At 39.9% G+C, this 23,970-nt stretch overlaps 1 protein-coding gene across 1 annotated transcript in view; it reads right to left on the reverse strand.

Annotated features, from left to right (window-relative positions):
- Nucleotides 1-23,970, reverse strand: part of ANO2 (anoctamin 2) — a 156,969-nt gene that overhangs the window by 125,427 nt on the left and 7,572 nt on the right. Inside the window, exons 2-3 of the mRNA XM_041426850.1 lie at nucleotides 23,421-23,599; nucleotides 20,248-20,652 (exon numbers count right to left, since the gene is read on the reverse strand). Of these exons, the coding sequence (XP_041282784.1) occupies nucleotides 20,248-20,652; nucleotides 23,421-23,599 (584 nt within the window). The remainder of the gene's footprint in view (nucleotides 1-20,247; nucleotides 20,653-23,420; nucleotides 23,600-23,970) is intronic.

Below are 23,970 nucleotides of genomic sequence, written 5' to 3' on the forward strand. Positions count from 1 at the left end.
ATTGCAAACTTATCACCATCAAGGCCACAGCAGAACAAAAATGTATAACTACAGAAGATCTCACATAGATATATATAAAGTGATTATTCTTTTTATTGAAAGCTGAACATTTTGAAACACGGCTAGACAAGCATAATGAAGCAAAACTAAATTAATTTAGGCACCTCTAACATGAGCTAAATTATACGGTAGTAAAGGCATCAGATTTGTCAGTCACTATCAAGCCAAGAAAGGGCAAAACCAATGACTAGATTTTGGAAGAGACCCAGGCTTCTTTTTTTTTTTTAATGGTGAGCACACTGTTCCTAGGAACTTTGCAAATACAGAATTCGTTGCTGAATGCTACAGCTTAGTAAGTATTTCTTGTCATTTCCCTATCATGAAATCACTAATCACTCCATACTTAAGGAATACAGTTTATAAATAACTTACATATTAAATAAATAGTTATTTTTAAATACTAGTCTAAAGAAAAAAAAAAAATCTGTGGTGTATCTTAACAGGAAGAAAAAGTAACACCAAAGGGTAGAAAGAAGCTGAAAATAAGTTATTAACTAATGTCTAAGGGAGTCCAGGGAACTGCCAATCTTTCTAATGATTTTTAAAAGAATGTGCACAGGAAATGGAAAAGGCATAAATCGTAAAACCTGAAGCATGTAAACTTCTCAGGAAAAAAACCTCAAATAACTGAACTTTAAACATTTTATCCTTCAGTGATCATTAAATGGACAAAAAAATACTTGGGAGCAATATTTTAACGGCTCCAGTTAATATAATGAGACAACACAGGGAAAGCGACAGTGAAACAGTTACAATGAGAAAAAGAAAAGACAGGTCCCTATTAGCTCAGTAAAAGTAATCATCTTCCCATTAATTCTATCACCAAATGGATCCATCATGTCTGCAAAGGCAATTGTTCAAAATTAATGTCTGCTCTCCTGATACCAGCCCTGGAAATCAAGATAAATACCAAAGTGATGTGATATTGCAAATAAAAAGCAATTTCTTGTTATTATCCCAGAACTGTGGTCACCTTCATTTCACAAGAGCAAGCGAAGTGCTAAGCTGTTGGCCCCCATCACTGGTAGCACTGGATTGCATGACACAGCACTGCCAGATTCAGGGAGAGACTGTAAAAGTGGCTGTGTTTTCTGCCAAATAGACTAAATTTCTATCTGTGAAACAGTGTGTTTCTGTTCCTAGATCTTTGTGTCCAAGATATAAAATCAGTCAATGATAGCCAGTTCCACTAGGAAAAGGATGTGCAGGGCACTGGTCCAGGTGAGACAACAACAACCCCAAAATGTCTTTACATGGACATCTGAGTCCAGAGCAACTCCCTGCTCATGTTAGCTCATAGAAGAGGCTGTATCCTACAATTGTAGGCTGGTAATTTAATTCTGCCTCTTAGTTTATTAAGACAATGGAACTTCTCTCTATCAAAAGGCTTTTGTGAAGATAAATATGCTCCAGATTGAGAAGTGCTCAAATAAAGCAATAAACTAGTAAGACAGTATGGCTATATATAATTTTCATTTTTTCCTTCAAAAAACCCTTTTACCCTTGCCAAACTTTCCCTTTTCTATTTCCATTATTTCTCCAGGGTGTAGATTTACCTCAGTGCATGGGTACACAGACATGATCAAGACCTTAAGCAAAGCGACAAAATGTACACATTTTGACCATTTCCTTTTCTCTTTCTTAATTTCTAACAACACTGATGGTGTCAATATCTTGTTTATGTTGTTCTTTTACTCCCACTGTGAACACAAACAGTTAAAGAATATAATAGTGTGTATAAGCATAAAACAGAACACCTGGTCATGAAAGATCTGGCCAAAACACCTAAAAAAAACCCCTAAATAATCTCAATTTCTTAGGTAAAGCACTGTGTAATGAAACAATTGGCTTTGCTCCTCCTTTGCAATGCTTCCTCGTGGCACTGCAACCTCTCCAGCCAAAATCTTCCCACTCATGTACGGACAGGAAATGTCTCTGAATGGAAGATGATACAGGAAGCCTAAAAACACAGGTGTGCTTCCCCAAAGAAGATGGACAATTTTAATGGCAATAAAAAATTGAATGAAAATGAGCTGCCAGAAACTCAAGCATAAATGTAGAATAGATTGATAAATCTGCCAAAAAAAAAAAAAAAAAAAAACAAAAAACAAAAAAAAAAACCCAGGGCACAGACCTGTGCATTATTGCAGTGTTCAAAGCAGGATCTATATGCAGGTGAGTAACAAATATGCCAGGATTGTATTCATTTTAATTCTTTCTAAATACACATTTTGGATTTAAAATTACTGCTCTTTCATCAATATTTTCTAAATGTTTATCTCTGTCCACTAATCACTAAAGCATGAAAAGTATGACTTTCAAACATAAAGCAAAATCACCTCTAATTATTTAGAATAACTTTATCAGCAAATTTTTCTTGTGTCAATTACACAAATTTCTTGCTATGAAGGCCTGGCACAATTTCAACACATCTTCTGAGACTGAATAGCATAAATAATAATAATAATAAAATGTAAAATTAAGAGCCTCCTCACCCAAATCAAACTGCCTCACAGAGGAAGGGAGGAGTGTGTCTTCTCTACCACCTCCTGTATTTTGGCAGTGTCAACTGAAAATCACGTAAGCAGCTGGCCTGGCTACATTCAGTGCCAAATTAGCTAAAAAAATAAGCCAATATTCTGTGGAATACATCATATCAAACTTTATTATCCATAATAAAATCAACAAACTTCTTGAGGCCAAAGAGTTAACATTTAAAAGGGCAAAATGTAATTCCTCTTAAGGGAATGAGACTCACTAATCTGCACAGAGATTTATGGCCTAAACAATTTTCCAGATGAAGCAGCAAGATCATGGAAGTCAATCTTTAGACCAGATAACAGGCATGTACACAGTGGGGGGATTAATGAAACAGAGACTGAACCCTCACTCTAGCAAATTCAATTTCAAGGAAAAAAGGGATTTGGAGAAAAAAGAAAAAAAATTCAAAATACTTAGGACACCAATCTGTAAAAACAGAAGAAAAGTATCTTAAAATATTGCTTCATCCCTCCATAGCTGATCAACAATCATATGAAGGGATGATGCAGTTTTGTGTTGAAAGATTTTAAAGTTCAATTTGTTCTTAGCAAACATACTTTAGGGGGTGTTCTGTAATTTGAAAGTATTAACAGATGGTACAAATGTACTCAGTTTAATAAGAGGGTTCTCCTAATCAGAGGCTACAAGCTTTTTCAGGATGGTGTGGCCCTTTGAGGTCTCTCTCTCCAAAGATCAGTAGCAGTAAAAGGAAGGTTGTCTGTATTTGCAGGGGCTTGACTGGGAGAGGATAAGGATGAAGATAATCAAAGTATCTGAGCTGGCTTTTTTGCTGAGGGGAAATCCAAAACCTCCCTGGACAGCTACAGCCTTACAGCAAACAGGGAGAGATGGGGGAGAGTAAGGGGCAGTCCCACAGTATCATCATGTGACTCATTTTGGATAAGGCAACAGGTCCAGGGGTGGAGAAATAATCAGTGAAACAAGAAGAAACCGGGTAGGAGGAGAACTTGCATTGCTGGAAAGAAGTAAAAAGTCACTAAGGGGATTTTGCAGTGTTAGCAGTATCCAACATCAGCTTAAGTGTTCTGGTGAAAGATAAAGCAGATGAAGTTTTTCAGGGAAGCAAGGATAAGGGTAGACTCTGCAAATTTGTAGAAAAGCTTTGTAAGAGCCTGAACAAAGGCAAAGAGCTCCCAATGTAAATAAATATAATGCAATACCTGTGGGTTAAATCTAGATTCACAAAATAAGATGCTGGGCTCTGATTTCACCTATACTGGTCAGTAATGACAATTTTGCAACAGAAAATCCTTTGAAAAATAGCAGGTCAGTATTTTCTAAGAGTCAAGAAGTAAAGTAAAACTTACATTCTATTAGGAAAGGCACAAAGACTACAAAAAAAAAAAACCAAAAAACATTCAAACATAGCAGTATCCACATCTCACCTTCCGTGTGCACTCTGCCTCCTCACCTCCAAAGAGACAAGTTAGACAAAAACTGGGTTCAGAGGACACACAAAAGCCCTGTTATGGCATCTGCATAGGAATGACTGAAAAGACTGAGACCTTTTGTTCTGGAAACTTGAGGAAGCTATTGTGGAAGTCTATAAAATCCTGCATGATAAGGAGATGGGGTGTGGATGGACTGCCTGGAGTGTCTTCCAGAGCAAGCACTACAGGGCCTCAGACAAAGCCAAATTAAAAACCAACAAAAGGACATAAACATCAATGCAGCAGGGAAGTATCTCTGCCTTGTGGGTGCAAAAACAGAACAGCATTTTAAGAAGAAACTGTGCCAGACTTTGGGATAGAGATCCCCAGAAGGTTCCTAGGTCGGCAAACAACATCACGTGGGGGAAAGCAGCTGAGTCGGACATAGCTGTCACCAGCAGAACATCAGAGCAAAAGCATCACAAAAGTTTGTACCATTCCTGCTGTTTCCTAAATATTTCACCACTGCAGCTGTTAGAGTCCATGTACTGCACTGAGGGAATCTCTCACACCACAGGATCGTTTCATGGCAGTATTGTCAATACCTGGAGAAGCAGTTCCCAGCCAGAGAGGCACAAGCCTGCTCCAGATGAAATGTGGAGCTGAGGAGCTCTGTTTGCAGGCTCTGCAGATGATTAGAAGGCAGCAAGATCAGCAGCAGCAGCCTGGAAATCTGAGCAATTCATCAAGCAGAGATAAATAGTTGCTTGAAATGTTGCAGCTGAGAGGAGCACGAGAAGCTTGGCAACTGGGCTGGGACTCAGTGTCCAAGAAATACCTCACTCATAAATGGAAATTGCAGTATCAGAATATTTCTGTGGCTCTAGGGGACCCAGCACCCTCAACTAATGTGGTACCAGGGCTCAAAACAGTACCTTCCCACAGGAGCATGGTAATAACTGAAATCAGCCAGTAAATGGACAATATTGTATTTTCAGGAATGTTAATTAGCCAGCACATTCTAGAGATCGCTACAGAATGTGCTGAATTATCAACACGTTTGAAACCAAGCCTCAATACACTCAGTCCCCCAAAAATATGGTCCAGAGGGAATCACTCAGTAGATATCAGTACAATAAGTATTACAACACATACTTTTTTCATCCATCCTGGCAGTACTGCTCTCTGCATGCCCTAAACTCTGTTAGCCGGATTTAGCTCTCCATCACAATACATTTGAGTCACTCTGACAATACACAAAGTAGACACCAGCCAGTCAGAATATATAAGTGCCAGTTTGCTCCTTTGTAACACTAAAAATAAAGGAGGATTATTTAAAAATTAGTTGTCAAATCATTATAAAAGAAATACAAATTTCATTTTCTGTTATGATTCTAAGAATAAACTGTCAGCAAACACCAAAATACCAATGTTTGCTAAACTTGACACATAGAGTTATAGATTCTCCAATACATTTCACAACAAAACGCAACAAAAACATTTCAGTGAGATTTTACTTTTGGCTTGGCATTGAAATATGACAATTTATGTGAAAAGATGAACAAATCATTTCTAGAGATGTAAGGGTCAGGTGGGCCATTAACTTTCAATTACTAAAAAGATAATTAGCAAATAGAACGCAGAATATGAATATTAACCTGATACACCTGCCAAAGTGTTTTATGCCATGAAGGAAATGAATTAGGAATGGAAAAACAATGCAAGAGTTGTTATTCCAATCCTGGTGGCATCACACAAATTGAAATTTATAGGAAATCACTACCAGGTTTTTGTAATAAATGTGGTGCTGTACACTGATAGCAGTAAGTATCCTCCATCTTCCACATCTTAAAATCCATTTTATGTCTCATTAGAAGTACTCTGCATTTTCATAAATCTTTTTGCTTGTTTTATATCAGCTCACTCAAAATCACACATTAACACTGCTTGCACTTGTGCCTTTAAAAAAATATATATACATTACAACACAGTGAACATTTTTGAGCTTTTGTTTCGGCATGGTTCTATCATATTTTCCCTCTAATTCTATCATAATGACTTTCTGCTAAATATTAGAAGTTTACAAAACAGAGACCAAGCAACAAAGCCACAAGCACACTGTACTAGGCTTTGACTTAATAAGAGGGAAGATATGCTCAGCAACAGAACACCTAAATCACAGAATCATAGAATGGCTTGGGACCTTAAAAATCATCCCGTTCTAACCCCCTGCCATGGGCAGGGACACCTTCCACTAGCCCAGCTTGCTCAGAACCGCTTCCAACCTGGCCTGGAACACTGCCAGGGATGAGGCAGCCACAGCTGCTCTGGGAAACCTGTGCCAGGGCCTCACCACCCTCACAGGGAAGAATTTTTTTGTAATATCCAACCTAAACCTGCTCTCTGTCAGTGTGAAGCCATTCCCCCTTGTCCTGTCACTCCAGGCCCTTGTCAAGAGTCTCTCTCCATTTTTCCTGTGGGCTCCCTTCAGGCACTGCAAGGCCACATTGAGGTCACCCCAAAGCCTTCTCTTAATGGCGCATAACATGTTTACTCTCCAATGTTGTTCCTCCTATACATCATGACAGTAGTTCATGAGTGCCAAGTAAAAGCTTTCAGAAACCAGTGGGGAAAACAAAAACTTATTTATACTACTGTTATTAAGGCTGCAGAATGTAGCCAACACTTTCAAAGCCCTGATGGGTTCACGCACTTAACCTCCCATTCTAAGAGGGTACTTGTAGAGCATTCACAAACAGAACATACAGGAAGTGATTTTGGAGTAAAAACTCTTATGCCAAGCTTTGAGTGCCTCAGGAGGGTGCTCTCCTGAGGACTTAAGAGACTCTTTGCTTGAGAAAGAACCTCAGGACACGTTCTCATTACAAACTGCCACAGCATTCACTGTCATCTGGCCCAGCATCACCTGAGAAATGTTGCCTACATGAACCGGTCAGTGTGATCGCACTTCAAGTGACATCATTAAGTTTATAACAAAGGATCTATCAGGACTGAGATCAAAAGGGAAAAGTGGGAGGGGTTTGCCTTTTTATTTTCCCCCTACTTGTTTTGTCAGTCATCAGTAAACAAAGATGTCTCAAGCAAAACTTGGGTCCATTTGCAGGGGGTATGACCAGCTCTGTTTATCAGTATCATTTAACACTGATCACAAAATGCTTTTGGTTCTTGGCATGCAGTAAGGACAGTATTCAGAGATCAGAGATTTAATCTGCAAAACTGGGAGCAAGAAAAACAAACAAGGAAAAAAATTAGCAGGTTTAAGCAGTAACTGGCAAACAAAAAGAGAGGAGGTGACTGAGGCATGAAAAATTAGATGCATATTTTAGATTGCTAAAGAAACAATACAGAAAATTGTGTCTTTGCCTTTCATTACTACATATCCATCCTGGCACTTCTATTACACAAATATTGCACTTGTGGTCAAGGACAATTTAAATGCATTGTGATACCCTAACCATAAAGTTCTTCAGTCAGATCAAAGTCTCATTTGCACAAGTTTGAAAGGCCAGAACATATCACCTTATATTCCTACTTCAGTTTATCTTGGCTACTCTGTTCTATTTTCTTATAAACAAATTATAAACTTGAAAATACACAATCCATCTTTTTTTTTTCTGTGTTTATTCAGAACTGAATAACTGGATCGCTGAATAACTGAGCTAGATCCTCATCTGTTGCACACCCCAACAGTTTTATAAATAGCAGTAACCACACAGATCCAGATCTGGTTATATAACTTGTGCACATGATGGGAAAACATTAAAAATATAACTTTAAATTTAGCATTCACTATTAAAAATATTGAGTAGGGCTTTTGCCAAAAAATTCACACATCAATCACAGATAACTGAACAGATGTTATGGCTGAAGCAGGCTTCAACTGGTACATTCACCCATATAAAAAAATTACATCTACTACTGATAAGATATTATGATTTTAGAGCTTCCTCAAATTTTGCTTTAACAAAGACTGTTCACTAAATATTTGCAACATGTGTTAGGTATTTTCAAATATTTATAGAGATGGTTTACAAAAAAAAAATAAAGCTATTTGCAGTGCTCTTTCTGGACCAAAAGCACAAACACACACATGTTTGCATAAATCTGGACATCTAAAAAATGCCTTAATCCCCCTTAAGTCCACATGGTAGTATAGATACATAGATATAGATGTAGATCTAGATTATATATATAGATATATAAGCACAATTATTTATAACCAAATTAGAAACCCCTACTTGAACATGGCCCCTCCAGAAAAACTGCTCTGGTGTTCAAAGCTTCTCCTCCTGCCCCCACCAAAGAATAAACAACATTTGGGATTTTCACATTTCCATTTCCACTCCAGCACACTTTGCCTGCTTGTAATTAATATCTCAATATATCAACATCTAATCATGATTCATTTATCCAACCCAGGCTTCTGGAGAAAGATAATGCCAAATTCATGGTGGCAATGCACCTCTTGCCACTGACTGAACAAAACAGATTGCTAAGTAATATTTAATAACTACAAAATTCTACATAATTTAATAGGCATTTATATATGATTACTAACTAAAGGTTCATACTTTCTAAAAGGTGATCTGTAATAAATACAGCTGTCAATGTTACAGGCAAGTGACAGAAAAACAACACAAATTTCTTGGGAGGAAGAAAAGCTGAATATTTACATCAAGTGTGTGGAGGTAAAAGAAAAACATTTTCAGAACATAAGCTGTGAAAAGCAGATTTTCATTTGTGGTAAATAAGTGTAAAGATGAATACAGACATACTGCCAAGAGAAATATTTCAATTTTTCATTCTCATTCCCGTTCACACAAATGCTTTCACACATTTGTTGTCCAGAGAATCTGTAGATGCCCCATCCCTGAAAGTGTCCAAGGCCAGGTTGGATGGAGCTCTGAGCAAGCTGGGATAGTGGAAGGTGTCCCTGCCCATGGCAGGGAGGTGGAAAGAAGTGGTCTTTAAGGTCCCTTCCAACCCAAACCATCCTGGGATTGTAGGATAAACCCATTTTCCAGTGATAGCATTCACATAGTTTTCACCTCCACTTTTCGGCTGTTCTGTTCAACAGTAAAGGAGATGAAAATAGAAACCAGAACTGAAAGAAATCTAGATAGGATGCCAGGGAACACAGGAACAGGAGGTCCTGTGACCAAAACTACCTTCAGTCTTATGATAATTTTTTGCTAGTTAAGTTTGATTCCTGTCTCTGCCCTCATGTATTTAACAACATTTTAAATTTAAAAACAGTTACTTCTTCTAAAAGTAATTTCACAGCAGTTTTGGCATTGACACAGAGAAAGACACAGGTATGAGTCAGGCCAGACTTCACTCCAGGAACTGCAGGAGGTAACAGCAGCTCCTCAAGCTCCTGTCATTCCTCTGAACAGGCAGCTGAGAGTCAGGATGAAATTTGCTCTTCAAAGGCACCTACCTCTTTATATTGATTATACAAAAACGTATGTGAATACAGGCACCTGGATATGGAGAGTACCAGGCAATAGGAGTTTACCTTGTCCTGCTAGTACTTGAAAGAGCCCTTAGGTCTGTGTAAGAAAATGCCAGCAGGTCAGGGAGTGATCCTGTCCCTCTGCCCAGCCCTGTGTGACACATCTGGAGAGCTGTGTCCCATCCTGGGCTGTCCCATCATGGAGCTCCTGCAGCAGGGCCAGCGAAGGCTGCAGAGATGATTTAGGGCCTGGAGCATCTCTGGCAGGGTCCAGCCTGAGCCATCCTGGGATTCTGATTCTGCCTCTTTCATTTCTTCCACTTTTCCATCTGGTTTCAGGGATCCAGGTAGCAGGAGGATGACCACTACCTCAATTCCTGGATTCAGTTTACAGCTTTTGATGTATAATCCCTTGTCTACACTTTTTATTGTGGTTTTAATTATATTGGAGTTCTCTGTAATTATATGCCATTACCGTTGATAATTACCACTGACATTTACAAGTGAAGGAATACATTTTAGAGCTACCTGTTAGTCTTTTGTGGTACTTAAAGTTGTACAACATTAACAAAATTGGTTTTACATTCTAGTTACATTTGCATCTTTTTATAAAATAATGGAAGGGGAAATTGCTAGCAGCACAGTACATGACTACAGAATTGCTATACTGATATCAGGAGGGTTACCAATCACTACATTATAAAAACATACCTACTTTTAAATACTAAAATGAGCTGTCTTTAATAACATCATCTACAAAGTCACCCAATGGGGGGTTGGGGGGGGGTGGTCCTGACAGAGAGTCTGAGCAATATGAAGATATGGAAATTAACAACAATTTACAGCTGGATCTTGGTAAAAGCACTCTTTGTGCTGACTTTTGTGTGAAGAGACTTGCCAGTTGGTGGCCAGATGTGACAAAACATCCCTAAACCAACAAATACTTTCCAGGAGAGTCACTTGTGAACTGAGGCTCCCAGGTGAAAAACAACCCGGGGTCCCTTGTGGTGCAAGCTGTGCCTTAGGTCGTCACTGTGGTGCTCTCAGGTGCCTCCTGCAACACATCAGCTGAAAAGTACCTTAATGAGCAAACTTTGGTGCCTCACTGAAGCTGAACACCTACTTTTAAATACTAAAATGAGCTGTCTTTAATAACATCATCTACAAAGTCACCCAATGGGGGGTTGGGGGCAGGGGTGGTTTCCTGACACAGAGTCTGAGCAATATGAAGATATGGAAATTAACAACAATTTACAGCTGGATCTTGGTAAAAGCACTCTTTGTGCTGACTTTTGTGTGAAGAGACTTGCCAGTTGGTGGCCAGATGTGACAAAACATCCCTAAACCAACAAATACTTTCCAGGAGAGTCACTTGTGAACTGAGGCTCCCAGGTGAAAAACAACCCGGGGTCCCTTGTGGTGCAAGCTGTGCCTTAGGTCGTCACTGTGGTGCTCTCAGGTGCCTCCTGCAACACATCAGCTGAAAAGTACCTTAATGAGCAAACTTTGGTGCCTCACTGAAGCTGAACTTGGCCAGCTTTGGGTGAGCAGTTTCCTAAGGACAGCTTTGAAATAAGGCTGTGAAATAAAAGAGGGAATAAAGGAGGAAGGAAATTTTGCACAGAAGTTGTTGAGAGAGAAGCAGTTGGGAAGTATGAAGTCTACATGTCCAGCTGTCCCAGCTGTGGAATTTCTCAGTGGAAAAGGTCACAGACCATGGAATAATCTGAGCTGAAAGGGACTCACAGGGGTCATCAAGATGTCTTGGATGTTGTGAGCTCATGTGGACCTGCAACTGATGGCAGCTGATGAGCAGCAGGGAAGGGTGAAGGCCTGACTTCACACTGACCAAAGAAAGAAACAGTAGCACCGAGAAGTGGCAGGAATTCCAAGATTTTGAACATGAACAGTGGAGGGGTCTTTTCAAGAAAAAACAAAGTAATTTCCCCTTAGTAATCAGAACAGGTCACAGGATACAGGATAAGGAGAAAGAGCTTTGTGGACAGAAACAGAGCACCCTGTGGTGGCCAGGCGAGCAGGCCTGCAGGAGACTGGAGTGAAGGGACAGGGGGGAATATGCAGAGGCAGGTGAGCAGGTCAAGCACCACTCATTGACCTGTGAAAGCTGAGCAGTGCCACTGCAGGCAGAGAGTAAACATGATCCAGTGAACTCACAGGGACCTGCAACAAGCAGGGAGGCTTGCCAGGGCTGCGGGGCACCAGAGTGGGTTGACTGCACTGTAAGAGCCTGAAAGTACTCCTAATTTAACCAAAAAAAAAAAAAAAAAAAAAGAAAAAAAAGAAAAAAACACCACCATAGTATGAAATGTCCTAGACCCCACTAGCCAAAATGTGTATATTGAAAGGGTGGAAGAGCCTTCCAGTGACCTTTCTTAGAGACATAATCTTTAGGACATTACTTCTGTCTTGATGACCTAACAGGGCTCAGTGGCAGCTGAACATTTGCACATCTTCAGAGGCAAGCAAAGAATGATCAGTCAAAGCCTGCAAAATGAAGTATGGAATATGAGAGTTGGAAAAAGAGCAGGAACACTTGTGACTTCCAAGACAGGCAAACTTACAAATGAGTGAGGATCATGGGAATGAGGCAAGCAACGGATAGAAACAATAACATTAAAGCCAGAAAAACTTGAAAACCCTGTGACTTACAGGACATGCATGGAGTTGAATCTTTCAAAGCATTAGGAAACTCAAGTCAATCTTCACACTCTGTAACCAGTTTCAACAGGAACAGACTTAGGATTTTGAGTGACTTGAGGAAAAGTCCTAAGTATAGGATGGGCGGTGATATCCTTCCCCATTTTGAATTGATTAAGGAAAAATTACAGTAGTTTGAACTAACACTTTGGAGGTGTCAGCATGGAGTTCTGCTTAAGTATTTGCAAGATCTTGAATATACATATTATATATTTCTGAAATGTTAATTTTTCTTTGTATTACTAAATTACTCCAGCTAAACCACAACTGAGCTTAATGAACATGTAGACAAAGGCTGTAGAGAAATTCCCAATGTCCCAGCTGGGACATGACTAAGGCAAGTGCAACTGGGCTCCTCTGGAAGAGAAGGATGCTGGTATTTTCCAGAGTACTGCAGTAGCTCCAGCCTATGGAAAACAATGACCACCTCTATATTTCTACAAAAATACTCCTATTGGTGTCTTTCTTTTTTTCCCCTGAAAAGGTTGCTGTTCCCAAAAACAAAAAAAAAAAAAATTAGTCCACATAGCTATTCAGTCATTTTCCCACCCTACAAGTAACTCATTCTCTCCCAAATATATTTTGTGTATTTTTTTTACCAGGAGACGTCTTATGAAACTCCAAGATCATCTACCAAACTCCATCTCCAGGATTTCCTTAGAAGTACAGTGTAGGGGTGTCAATCCTTTTAGTGATTTTATAATGCTTTAAAATTATTACAGAACCCAGGTACTGAAGGGAGAAGCCAGCAGAGAACCAATTAGTTAATTCCTAGATGGCAGAGCTTATCCATTATCAACATATACAAACAAACAAACAAAAACAAACAAAAAAGCCCCCCAAAGAAACAACAAATAAAAATTCATCCATCTGTTCAAAAGAAATAATTTGTCCAAACATTTGGTTTCAGGGATGAAATCATTGTTACATTAATGCTGACCTGGAATAACTGCACAGAAATTGCAGAATATTACAGAATGCAGCAGAGTATTACATAAATCAAGATCTAACATGACTTTTTCTTTGGCCTGTTACTGTGAGCACATACCTGTACATGAAAAAGGTTCAATAGAGGGCACACATTTATCAGCACTGTGTACCAAGGAGAGAACCCACCCAGAAGGGTAAATTTGCCATGCTGTGCATGGGGATTTAGCCACCAAACTCTCATTAATGCTAATGAGAGCCACGCAGTCCAGTGCCACTCTGCTAAATTATTCTTTTCCTTGTAGTTCTCTTCAGGACAAAATAACGGCTGACCTGGGACCACTGGAATGACAGAAGCAACTCTGTGATACAGTTTTGACTGATTTGCCTTGTCCTATGACTTAATAGACCTTGTAATGACCAGGAAAGACACTTTGAAAACAATCTGATTACAACTGGTGGCTTGTACATCACAGTACCCTCTTTTTTTTTCAGGATGTTGCCATGTGGGACAGTTAATGAATCTTTTCCTCTATGACAGTTTCCTCCCACTAAATCTGTGCTCATCCACAGGAACTAGGACTAAGTTGCTGGAACTCTGCCCCTACCTAGAACTTAGGTCTGCAAAGGATTTAAGAAACAGTTTGAGCTGAAAAGGGTGTTCTGATTACTAAGGGGAAATTACTTTGTTTTTTCTTGAAAAGACCCCTCCACTCTTCATGCTGAAAATCCTGAATCCCGTTTTCACTCCAAAATACCTCCCTCTCAAGTACAATATAACATTTGAAAGTGTACACAATGTAAAATGTCTTGGGACATTTCTTCCCTATATGGGATTATTCCTTTCCTACAGTGTCTCACTTCCTGGAATAATATTGCTTGCCTGTCTGAGTATAATGTCATGATCAACATGACATTATAGTAACTCAGATTTGGGCAGAATGACACACACAGCCATCAGAGTAATCAGTAAAGCAAGAAGAGCTCAAAACATACAAGAATCCCACAACCCTGAGTCATAATTTACATTACCTTTCCCTGGATGTGCCAAAGGATAGCAAATTCCACCCCCTCACTCCCCACACACACAAACAGTTGACGGGGTTTTTTTTCCATAAGACAGTCCTATCCTGCAAGGACTAATTTCCACTGTAAGGATCCCCCAGCCTGTAGATATTCCCCAGATTCCCTGCTGGAATCCATTCCTAAATCTGAGAAGGCAGAATGACACCTTATGGAATGCCTTTTCATTTGTCTCATTGCAGGCAAAAGGGAAAAAAAAAAAAAAAGAGAAAAGAAAAGGAGAGAGTGGCACTGTCTGAGCTCAGATCCTTTATATCTACAACATAAACCAATACATAAATTAATATATATATATGTATAAAACCAACATGTTGAAAACAGGGAACACTTATCTACAGTGTTGCATTTACTCCAAAGCAGAATTCTCAGTGGCTCTGATTTTGGCAAAGGATTTTTCATAAGGTGTGAATTCATGGCTAACCGTCAAAGACTCTAAAAAAAATAGTGATATCACAGAACAATTACCCAACCAGCAGAAAGTCAGTAGTGAATACTCCTTTGGCACCAAAGGTACCTGCAGGGCTGTTTGCTGCTAGAGATGAAGTAAGCAGTGGCCTGGGATCAAGAAAGCAAAGAAATTCGCATTTTCCTTACAAAAGAAACCCTGAAATTCAGGTTTTTTTTTTTTTTTTTTTTTTTTTTCTTTTTTTTTTCTTTTTTTTTTTTTTCTGTGACAAAGAATAGGTCAGGGTGCATTAGGCATTGCAGGTGGGGCAGTCCTCACCCAGCACCCCACCCCAATTACAGCATCATGACTGCTGTCATTTAATAGCTCAGAAAAGCAACAAATCCCAGGGGCAAATTCCCCAAACTATCTCATATTTTACTACTTTACTTTCATGAAGCTGGTATTCAAGCTGCACTGGCCTAAATGCCTTGGAGAAATTATCACTATTCAGCCTTCAAGCCTCCTCTGCAGGCACTGTGGCAGCATCACATCCCTCAGGGATTCATCTGTCACCCTTCAAACCCTCCCCAGGTATTTAATTTACACATTAAAACTTCTGCTGCAAACAAGAGTGCTGATAATTAAAATATGTTTTCAGGGAATCATCTGTGAACAGGCCAAGCGGCTGATTTTGTTACTGTGCATGCCCTATTCTGCAAGTTTCCATCGCCCAGCAAAGATGCATGAGCCATTCTCTGTGAGCTTTTCATCTGCCAGGTAGCTTGTAGGAATTGAAGTAGTTCTCCCAGCAGATGACAGAACTCAGTGCAGGACACAGAGAAATGAAAACACAAATTCAGGAGGCTACCGGCCAGTAATACCAAGCAAGTCTGCTAGAAACTGCATTACGTAGAAAATATATGTAAAATTAGGATGCTTCTCACCCAAATCCCATTGTAAATATCACCAGCATATACAGCCCTATTCTACCTTCATCTAAAATTCAGGATATGGATGACTCCATTTTCCAATCTGCAGACAATTGATGACATTTACCACTGCTTACCCAAGAGCTTTATAAATGTTATTGACAAAATATAGATTATTTTTGTACACCTTTTCAATTTTCTCTACCTCTCTTGGAAGCCTTTTTTATGACGGTACCTCATAGCTGAGCACCAAGAGTCTGGATGGTAATTAAAATACACAGAGTGAGTCACTCTACCTATATTCATCTATTCAAGCCACAACACAGTTATTAAAAAAACCCCAGGATTCATAATATGGATTTAGAGCTTTGACAGCACAGCCATTCTACTTAGCCACCTTTTATTATGGATCATTATTTTAATGCTGATTTAATCACACTTAAATCCTATGGGGCTACTTCAAAACCCTGTCTAAAATGGAGACATAATTTCCTCTTAAATAGTTAATCAACTTGTCAATATTTTCATCACATTCACTTCACTACCACTGCAACCTTGCCTTGCCTGTTCAACTTTAATTTTATAAGAGCTGTGTATTACATTTCAGCCCCATATAGGTAACATACAGGAGCAGAACATGTTTTAGCTAATTAATGCTTCTGTAACCAGAGTTGATGAAAAATGTGCATCAAATATTTATATAATTGGCTCCCTGAAGAAGTAATGCCTTGTTCTGAGTGCTGAGAGACTGAAATACAAAGTCCAAAGACCTAGAGCACAAAAGACTCCAGTTTTTTTCCAATGCTCCATTACTCTGTATCCTCCTTGGCATCAGGAGGCATTCATTAACAGGGATAATGGTCTAGGACTCATATTAAATTTCCATATCCTTTGAAAATTAATGTTAGCTACTATTAGGCTTTCCTCTGCACTTTGGATGAATGAATATTTTGAGGCAATTAAATGTCTATACTGAGAGCCTGCAAAGTGTCTCACATGTACTAAGGGCATGAGATGTTTTCCTGGGAGTATCCACAGAGCACACTGTGGATATGTGGATTATGGAAAAAAACAACGCAATTTTTTTTTCAGGTTTTAAATACTCCTGAATTAAGCAATATACACGACATCATTTTGGCTATGCTTTGTCCTTAGCAGCTGACAGGAGAGAAGGCCTTCTCGCACTGACAAATAAGGAAGCACATTAGTGCAACAAAACAGTGCATTTTAACCCCATAAATAAAATATACTGCAGCACTATAAGCTTTTGAGTCAGGCTGGGGAGGTCGTGGGAGGTTTGTTTGGCTGGCTGGGTTTTTAAGTTTACGTGGATTTTCTCCACAAAAATTCAAAAATATGCCTTAGGATATCAAGCAGAAAAATCCAATGACAACCTCCATTATCAGTAATATTAATATCAGCATTGAGGACCTTAAGGACTTCCTTTCCCCTCAAGCGTAATGTAATCAAGGGAGTTCAGTGAGACATTTTGGAAACAATACTAGCTCAAAAATTGAGGTTAGATGAGCTTCTTGGAGGATAATTTACACTTCGTTTTAGAATTGTCAACATCTTCCCCTTGAAATAATATTTCCTCTCCCAACTGCTACTTAGCATAGTACATTTCACTTCCAATGTGCTCGAAAATGATCCAGCTTTGTCAGAATGCCAAGGCACATCTCCAGTGTCTTCTTATTCCATACCTTTTATGCCTTACCATACATAATACTAATTGAAAATGGTGTGTGTTGCATTTGCAGTCATTAAGGCAAAAGTAAAATTCAAATTTAAGAGAATGACTAGTTTCAGATTAGGTGAAACACAATTATCAGTTTCCTCAGGAACAAATAACAAACAAACAGAAACAAAACAAAGAAAAACAAAGCAACAACAAAGGTAAAGGGAAATTTAAAAAAAAAAAATTAAAAACCAAAACAACAAAACCCCAGGAATATTGTATTAAGAGAAATTAAAGTTTCTCTGGAGGACAACAATAACAAATGATAGAAAGTTATTAGGAAGTTGAAAATGTAGTCCAAAATTCCTTAATTCACAAATAATAACTGAGTGAATGAAGACAGTCCATAGTTTTGCCTATTTTCCACAAATTCAAAAACAGCAATATGCCTCTCTCCACATACAAATTATACATCTTGATGTTTTTCTTGTCCTCTTCTTTTACACATTTGACAATAAAAGTGAGAACGGTGTTTATCCCTAATTATCAAACATATAACAATCATAATGCCACATTTTAGCAAACATATTAACATATTAGCAATTCTCACTTTTCCAAAACAAGACAGCTGCAAAAATAAAGATTTTTAAATAGTTGTAACTCTGTCTTGTGTTCCTAGAGATGAACTTCCTGGTGTCTAAAAGGTTTAAACCAACAAAACCAGCTTCTGAGAGAACTCCCATGTCCGGTTGGTAGACTCAAACCATTCCCTGATTCTTTGATTCATGACATCCCATCTTTCTTAAATTAGTGGATTTTCTTGCAAAACCATAGGAAGATGATGTAACACAGAGAAACCAGGCCTGCTCCAAACCTAGGGCCCGAAAGTGGAATCCCTCTAATATTTACCTTTGCAGCCAGATCAGACTTATCTCAAAACCTGGTCCAGAGTATATATTAGAGAATATATCTCAACTTACAATAGTATTATATTTTAAAAATCCATTTCTTATATTAGCACTGAAATGAACAACAACAAACTAAAAAACCTCCACCAAACAAACATTCAGTTCAGCATAATCCACTAGAAATGCAGTAGTTGAAAGTCCACTGTGCTATACAAAAATACAAATGCTGCTTTAAGGCTGTTCTCAGTGTAATTAATTTATAGACACATATTTTTTTCCCAGGACTAAAAGCGGAAGCTTTTCCCATATCAGCTCAACACACAATTTTAATCCACATATAAGGACACTTGTGCCTTTCACATGTGCTTACCCAGCATTTTCTAGGAAATTCACAGCAAGAAAGGACAGAACCTTCAGCACATTCCTACAGGAGTTAACTAACAGAAGAAAAAAATCAGTGAAGTGAGAAAAAGAAAAGGAAGTAAAAGCCACAGGTCATGGGCAGGGAAGAAAAAGGATAAGGCATGGTCCTTCCAGCCCCTTCCAGTTTCTCAGGAGATTCTGAAAGGGAAAACTTTTTTCCCCTTTTGATTAGACAGCTTGTGTGTTGGGAAGGACAGGAGGAGGGGTGGGGGACAGGATTGACTCCATACATACACAGTTAGAGAAGTGATGCAATAGCTTTTTTTTGTAATTTTCAAAATCAATTCATTTTTTCCATAGAAGAACTAATAAACAATTTCCTGTGAACTTCCCAGTTCATTTACAAAAAGCCTTTTTCTCTTCATAGTGAAGACTGTGACAAAAAGGGTTTTTTTATCAACACTTTATGGCATCATTTATCACTTTGTATATTATTTAAGAACATGTGCCATCACTTGGAAGAAGGCCAAAACAAAATTTGTATCCAGCTGGACTTAGGGTAAGCAACGAGTCAAATAATCAATTCCAAATCTCCTGCTTGACTTTTTGGGTTCTGATGAAATTCAGAACTGAAAGGGGTCTCCAAAAACAGCTGTTCTCCTGGGTTTTATGCAATTTGGTTATAAAAATCATAGGAGTAGGATGGTCATGTACTGAACCATAACCCCAGGGCACAGCATAAAAGAATCAGGATCTGAAATCACTTTTTTCTGCTCAGTGCAAGGATGGCTCACCCAGGCTGTGCAGTGAAATACAACCCAGAGCCACCTGCAACTCAGAACATTAAGCAAGGAAAATTTTAAGAGTCAAAAGACTTTTCTATTTCTTTCTACTCCTGCTAGTGATTTAATATGCATACTCTATGCCAAGCCAGTCAGTCTCAAATTTTCAGATTCAGTCTGTGATTTGCTCCATGTTTTGGAAGTGTTGACTGGTTGCACTGGAAGCAACACAAGCTCTAAATTCTCAGCAAGTACAAAAAGGTGCTCTAAATCTCTCAAATTTGGTGTCAAGAACAACAGAGCACCTAAAACCAGAACCCAACAGGAATTTCCTTTCATTCGATATAAATATCCATGACTTTCAAAGGGGCACAGAGGGATAGCACAGAGCTCAGTGCAACAACATGGGATTTGGAAGACCTGTGCTCAACGGACTGACTGGCGACAGCCAAGTAAAATAACCACAGCTCCCAGCTGATGTGAGCATAACGTCATTCCAGCACCACACACATGGGAGGATAAAAACAGCATAGGCTGGGATCTTCTCTTGTCAAAGCATAGGGGCTGCTCATTTCGTGGGTGGAATGAAGGACACAAAACTTAGATATGGCAGAGAAGAAAGCTCAGAGTCACACTGAAAATATTGTAAGGAAATACGAAATGTCTTAGCAGTGTTCCAGCAAATTACTTAAGAGATACTTTCTTCATTTTAGCAATATTTAAGTTGTTGGGGTTTTTTTTGTAAGAAAAGTGTGTCTGCTGCATGCCATAAGAACATTTAGATAAAGAAATATGTTTTCACCTGAAGTAAGATTGAAATTTCTATTCAACACTACATTAAACAATAATAACCACCACATCTTTCTCAGGCAGAAAGGGCCAAGCAACACAAACACACCCTGGCCACCTTCTTAGCTTCACACCGTATTTCAGGCATCCAAAGTGTCCATTATCCATCGGGACACCTGATGCCACATATAAGGTGCAAATCTCTCTCTCTTACCTCGGGGTCTTTCTCGATCTCCAGCCCCGCTTCCAGCAGGTTGCGTTCATACTCCTCCCGCTGCAGCCGCCTCTCCTCCTCCGAGGCGTCCAGTGGGCTGAGCTCCGCTGCCTCCAGGCTGGGCAGCCCTGGCCACTCCTGCAGGGCACGCTGGCCATCGTCCTGCTGCTGCTGGGGCTCGGTGCAGCCCTTCCCGGTGCCTCCGTTCGAAACTAGGGTCACAGAGGCAGATCCACACCTCGGCTCCGGGGAGATGGCAACGGGCACATGCTGGGCCAGGCGTCTGCGGTAGTGGTAAGCCAAGACATAGTCGACCTTCCTCTTGCTGTCCCTGAAGTGCAGGCCACTCGGGGAGGCCTTGTCCCTTGCCCCTGCCTGGGTCCCTTCCACATAGTTGTTGATAATCTGGGAGAGAAAGACGGGAGTTGCACAGACAAGAAAGCCAAAAAGCCCCCATAGGTGGGGAGGTCTATCTCCACACGAGCACATGAAGCCACTAAGAACCCAGGTATGACCTACAAATACTAATTCTGTACACCAGCCTCACTTCATTCCTCTGATTATAAACTAAACATAGTTTAGTTTAGTTTATCCCACTACTTGGGATCCCTACGGAAGAGCATGTATGGAGGCAAACCCCAACTCTGTTACCCTGTTCTGCACGTGCACAGACCAAGGGGAGAGAACAGCCGCATTATAAAAGGGGACAGAGAAGTGAGAGTAAGGACCACATTACAGGCTATATGCCATATGCTGTGGAGCAAAGCAGGCAGGGAAGGGAAGCAAAAACAGTGTTGGAAGGGAAGAATAGGAGAAATGTATTTAATGTGGTTCAAGGTCCAGAAGGGCCAGGCTGGACAGAAACACTTTGGAAAATACCAGGGATTAGAAAGGATATGTCCCATGAATGGCTAGCCATGCTAGCTTGTATTATAACATATGAAAAGACTTTGTGACTGACCACTAACACTGCAAAAAGGAATCCACAGCTAAAATCCTTCAAACCACCTGTGTTGCATCCAGTCAGCCCCTCAGACCATCCCTGCTTCATCAGCTCCCTCTTAGAACCTTTCTGGGATGCAGCACCAACAGTAATCCTGCCATCACTCCCCAGCCTGGATAGGAATTCTGCAGCATTCATGTGGAAGTATGAGGCATTCACTCACACTTCCCACTCATTAAAGGCAGCCCATGAGTTTTCCAAACTGTTTGCAGCCACCATTTCCAGCACAATGCTGCCATGTAAAGCCCTTCAGAGGGCCCTCTAGAGTGTTATTCACTGGAGTGACACTAGCCCTCCAGTGATGGGGGAAAAGATAAAAGCAAGGGTCAACCTGATTCAAAGCAATCATCCTGTAACCTAATTCCAAACATTTACAGTTCCCATAGGTGACTGCACAAACAAAATCTTAGCAGGTACCAGTCAAAGTTTTCTTTCTCTCTTTTTCTCCCCTTCCTTGCATGTGTTGGTAGTGCTGAATGCAAAGTTAACCACTTGCTGTATGGCAATTATCTTGTTTGTTAAAACAACACAAATTTATGAATGCATTATGTAAACAGGCATATTATTATATTAATCAATATCACCAGATTCTTGTTTTTCATTGTTTTGCTTCACTTAGTCTCCCACAAAGCAGCTTTCAGTCATCATGTCACTAAATAAGCCTTGGCTTTACATGTATGCTATGTCCTTAATCCTTTCATAAAATTACCACTGAGTAATCTGTTCTGCACATCACACTTATCACATCCTTCATGTCTAAAGTATATATACAGTCCCTTTAGACACATCCAAAATTATACTTAGCACTACATCGTGGCAGAATATAAAACTGCCTTTGAGACATCATTTTATTGCAATTCCCCATTTCCTGATTAGATACATTTTCGTGTATTACTCACAGGCAGCCCATGCAAACTCTCCAGATCCATCTCTGCCCCAGTGAGGTAAAACCTGTGGCAGATTTCTAGTGTCCCTCCCAGAGAATTTCAGGCTATACAGTGCAGAAGGAATGATGTCACCACAGCAGGTCACTGGCGCAAGGCAAGGCATTAGCTGGCTCTAGAGAAAATGAGCTTTGAGGAGCCTCTCCTCCCTTACTGGAGAGTGGGGGCAGAAACAAGAACTATGAACAAGAAGCAGGAGAGGGAACAAGGAGGTTGTAGAATGTGAAAATCACGCCAAGGTTTTCCTGTTTGTTACTGTGTGGAGCCACCTGCCACATCCTAGCCACCTGAGAGAGAGCACCATAGCAACACTTGGGGTTGCTGGAGTTACACAGGGGATGAGGAGAGTTAACAGTGACTCCCTCTCCATGGACTCTTTTCCTCACTCTTGGCAGCAAGGTGCCATCCCCATAATTATGGGTGTCCAATTCAGGGAAAACTAATCAAAATTCCCACAGATTACACTAAAGACATTTCCTGCCCCTAAATTCACACTGCTTGCCTTACCATGTGACATTCTGGCACAAGAAGACTTTTTTATGGAGGAACACAAAAAGTCACAATTTCAAAAATGCCTCTGAAGGAGCTATCAAGATCTTTCTCTCCTCCTCTCACAGCCATTGTAAAACTCAGAAACAGTGATATAAATGACCAATTTTGGTCCTGCTTTCACTGCTTCTTGATATTTCCAAGACAAGAAACCATCACACCCAGGAATAAGAAAACAGGAAGATAGGATCAGCATTTCATTATGATTTTGTTCTAGTGTTCTGATAGCAAATATATCAATACTAATACATTCCAAATGTGCCTCCTCTAATGACAGCTCTCCTCTGAACACTACAGCCACACCACACTTCCACTGGGAATCAATCCAATCCAGCCCCCACTAGTACCTGGTCACAGCTGACTCAGGGTTGACACAGGCACACCCAATGTAGTGATCAACCTGCAGACCTTTTCTGCCACTGCAACCCCCTCCATTCCTGCTCTGAAGGATTTTGGCTAAAGTAAACAATCCAGAAATTTTGGTGAGATTACTACTGCAGAAATTAATTCTTGCTCTACACAGAGTGTGGTATCACTTTTCTCATAAAGATTCTTCTCCCTGTTCTGATTTAACCCACACACAGGAGAATGCACCCTGCTTTTCTCACTCTGCTTCCAGCCTCTTCATAATCCCAAATGCACTTGACCTAGGGCAATGAACATGAAACCCTACTTACAGAACTTCTGTAGGACACCACTGATGCTTCAAGAGCTCCATTGGTCCCACTTCTGTGCCAGGAAGTCCGGTTCTGAGGAACAGTGAGGTATTTGCTGTTGTAGGCTGAAAAAGAGTCCCTTGCTGATTTTGCTGTCTTCTGTCCATTAGGAGTTGGGAGTGAGGAGGGTAGAGCAAAGTCTGAGAAGGAGAGATAAATACATAGAGCAGGTTTTGTACAGGTGGTTCCCTAACAGAATAGGAGGTACTGTCGTCAGCAGACACTATTCATTTCTAGTGATTTGAACTGATCCAGTGGCATCAGGGTCAAACTTGTGGATCGTGGTCGTTCTCCATAAAGAATTCTTTACGCATGTGAAATGCTCATCAAGTATATCTAAGATTATACCTACATGTTCTGGTCTTAGAGGGTAATGTCTGGAATTTTTAGACATGCTCCCCGTCTCTTGTGTTTGACAAATTACATGGTCACAGTGCAGAATAATGGAGGGTTTGGAAATCATCACAGAATCACCAATTGTCCTGGGTTGGAAGAGACCTGAAAATAATCT

Source organism: Onychostruthus taczanowskii, unplaced genomic scaffold, assembly GCF_017590055.1.
Source record: "Onychostruthus taczanowskii isolate IOZ18803 unplaced genomic scaffold, ASM1759005v1 scaffold95, whole genome shotgun sequence".
Taxonomy (NCBI): domain Eukaryota; kingdom Metazoa; phylum Chordata; class Aves; order Passeriformes; family Passeridae; genus Onychostruthus; species Onychostruthus taczanowskii.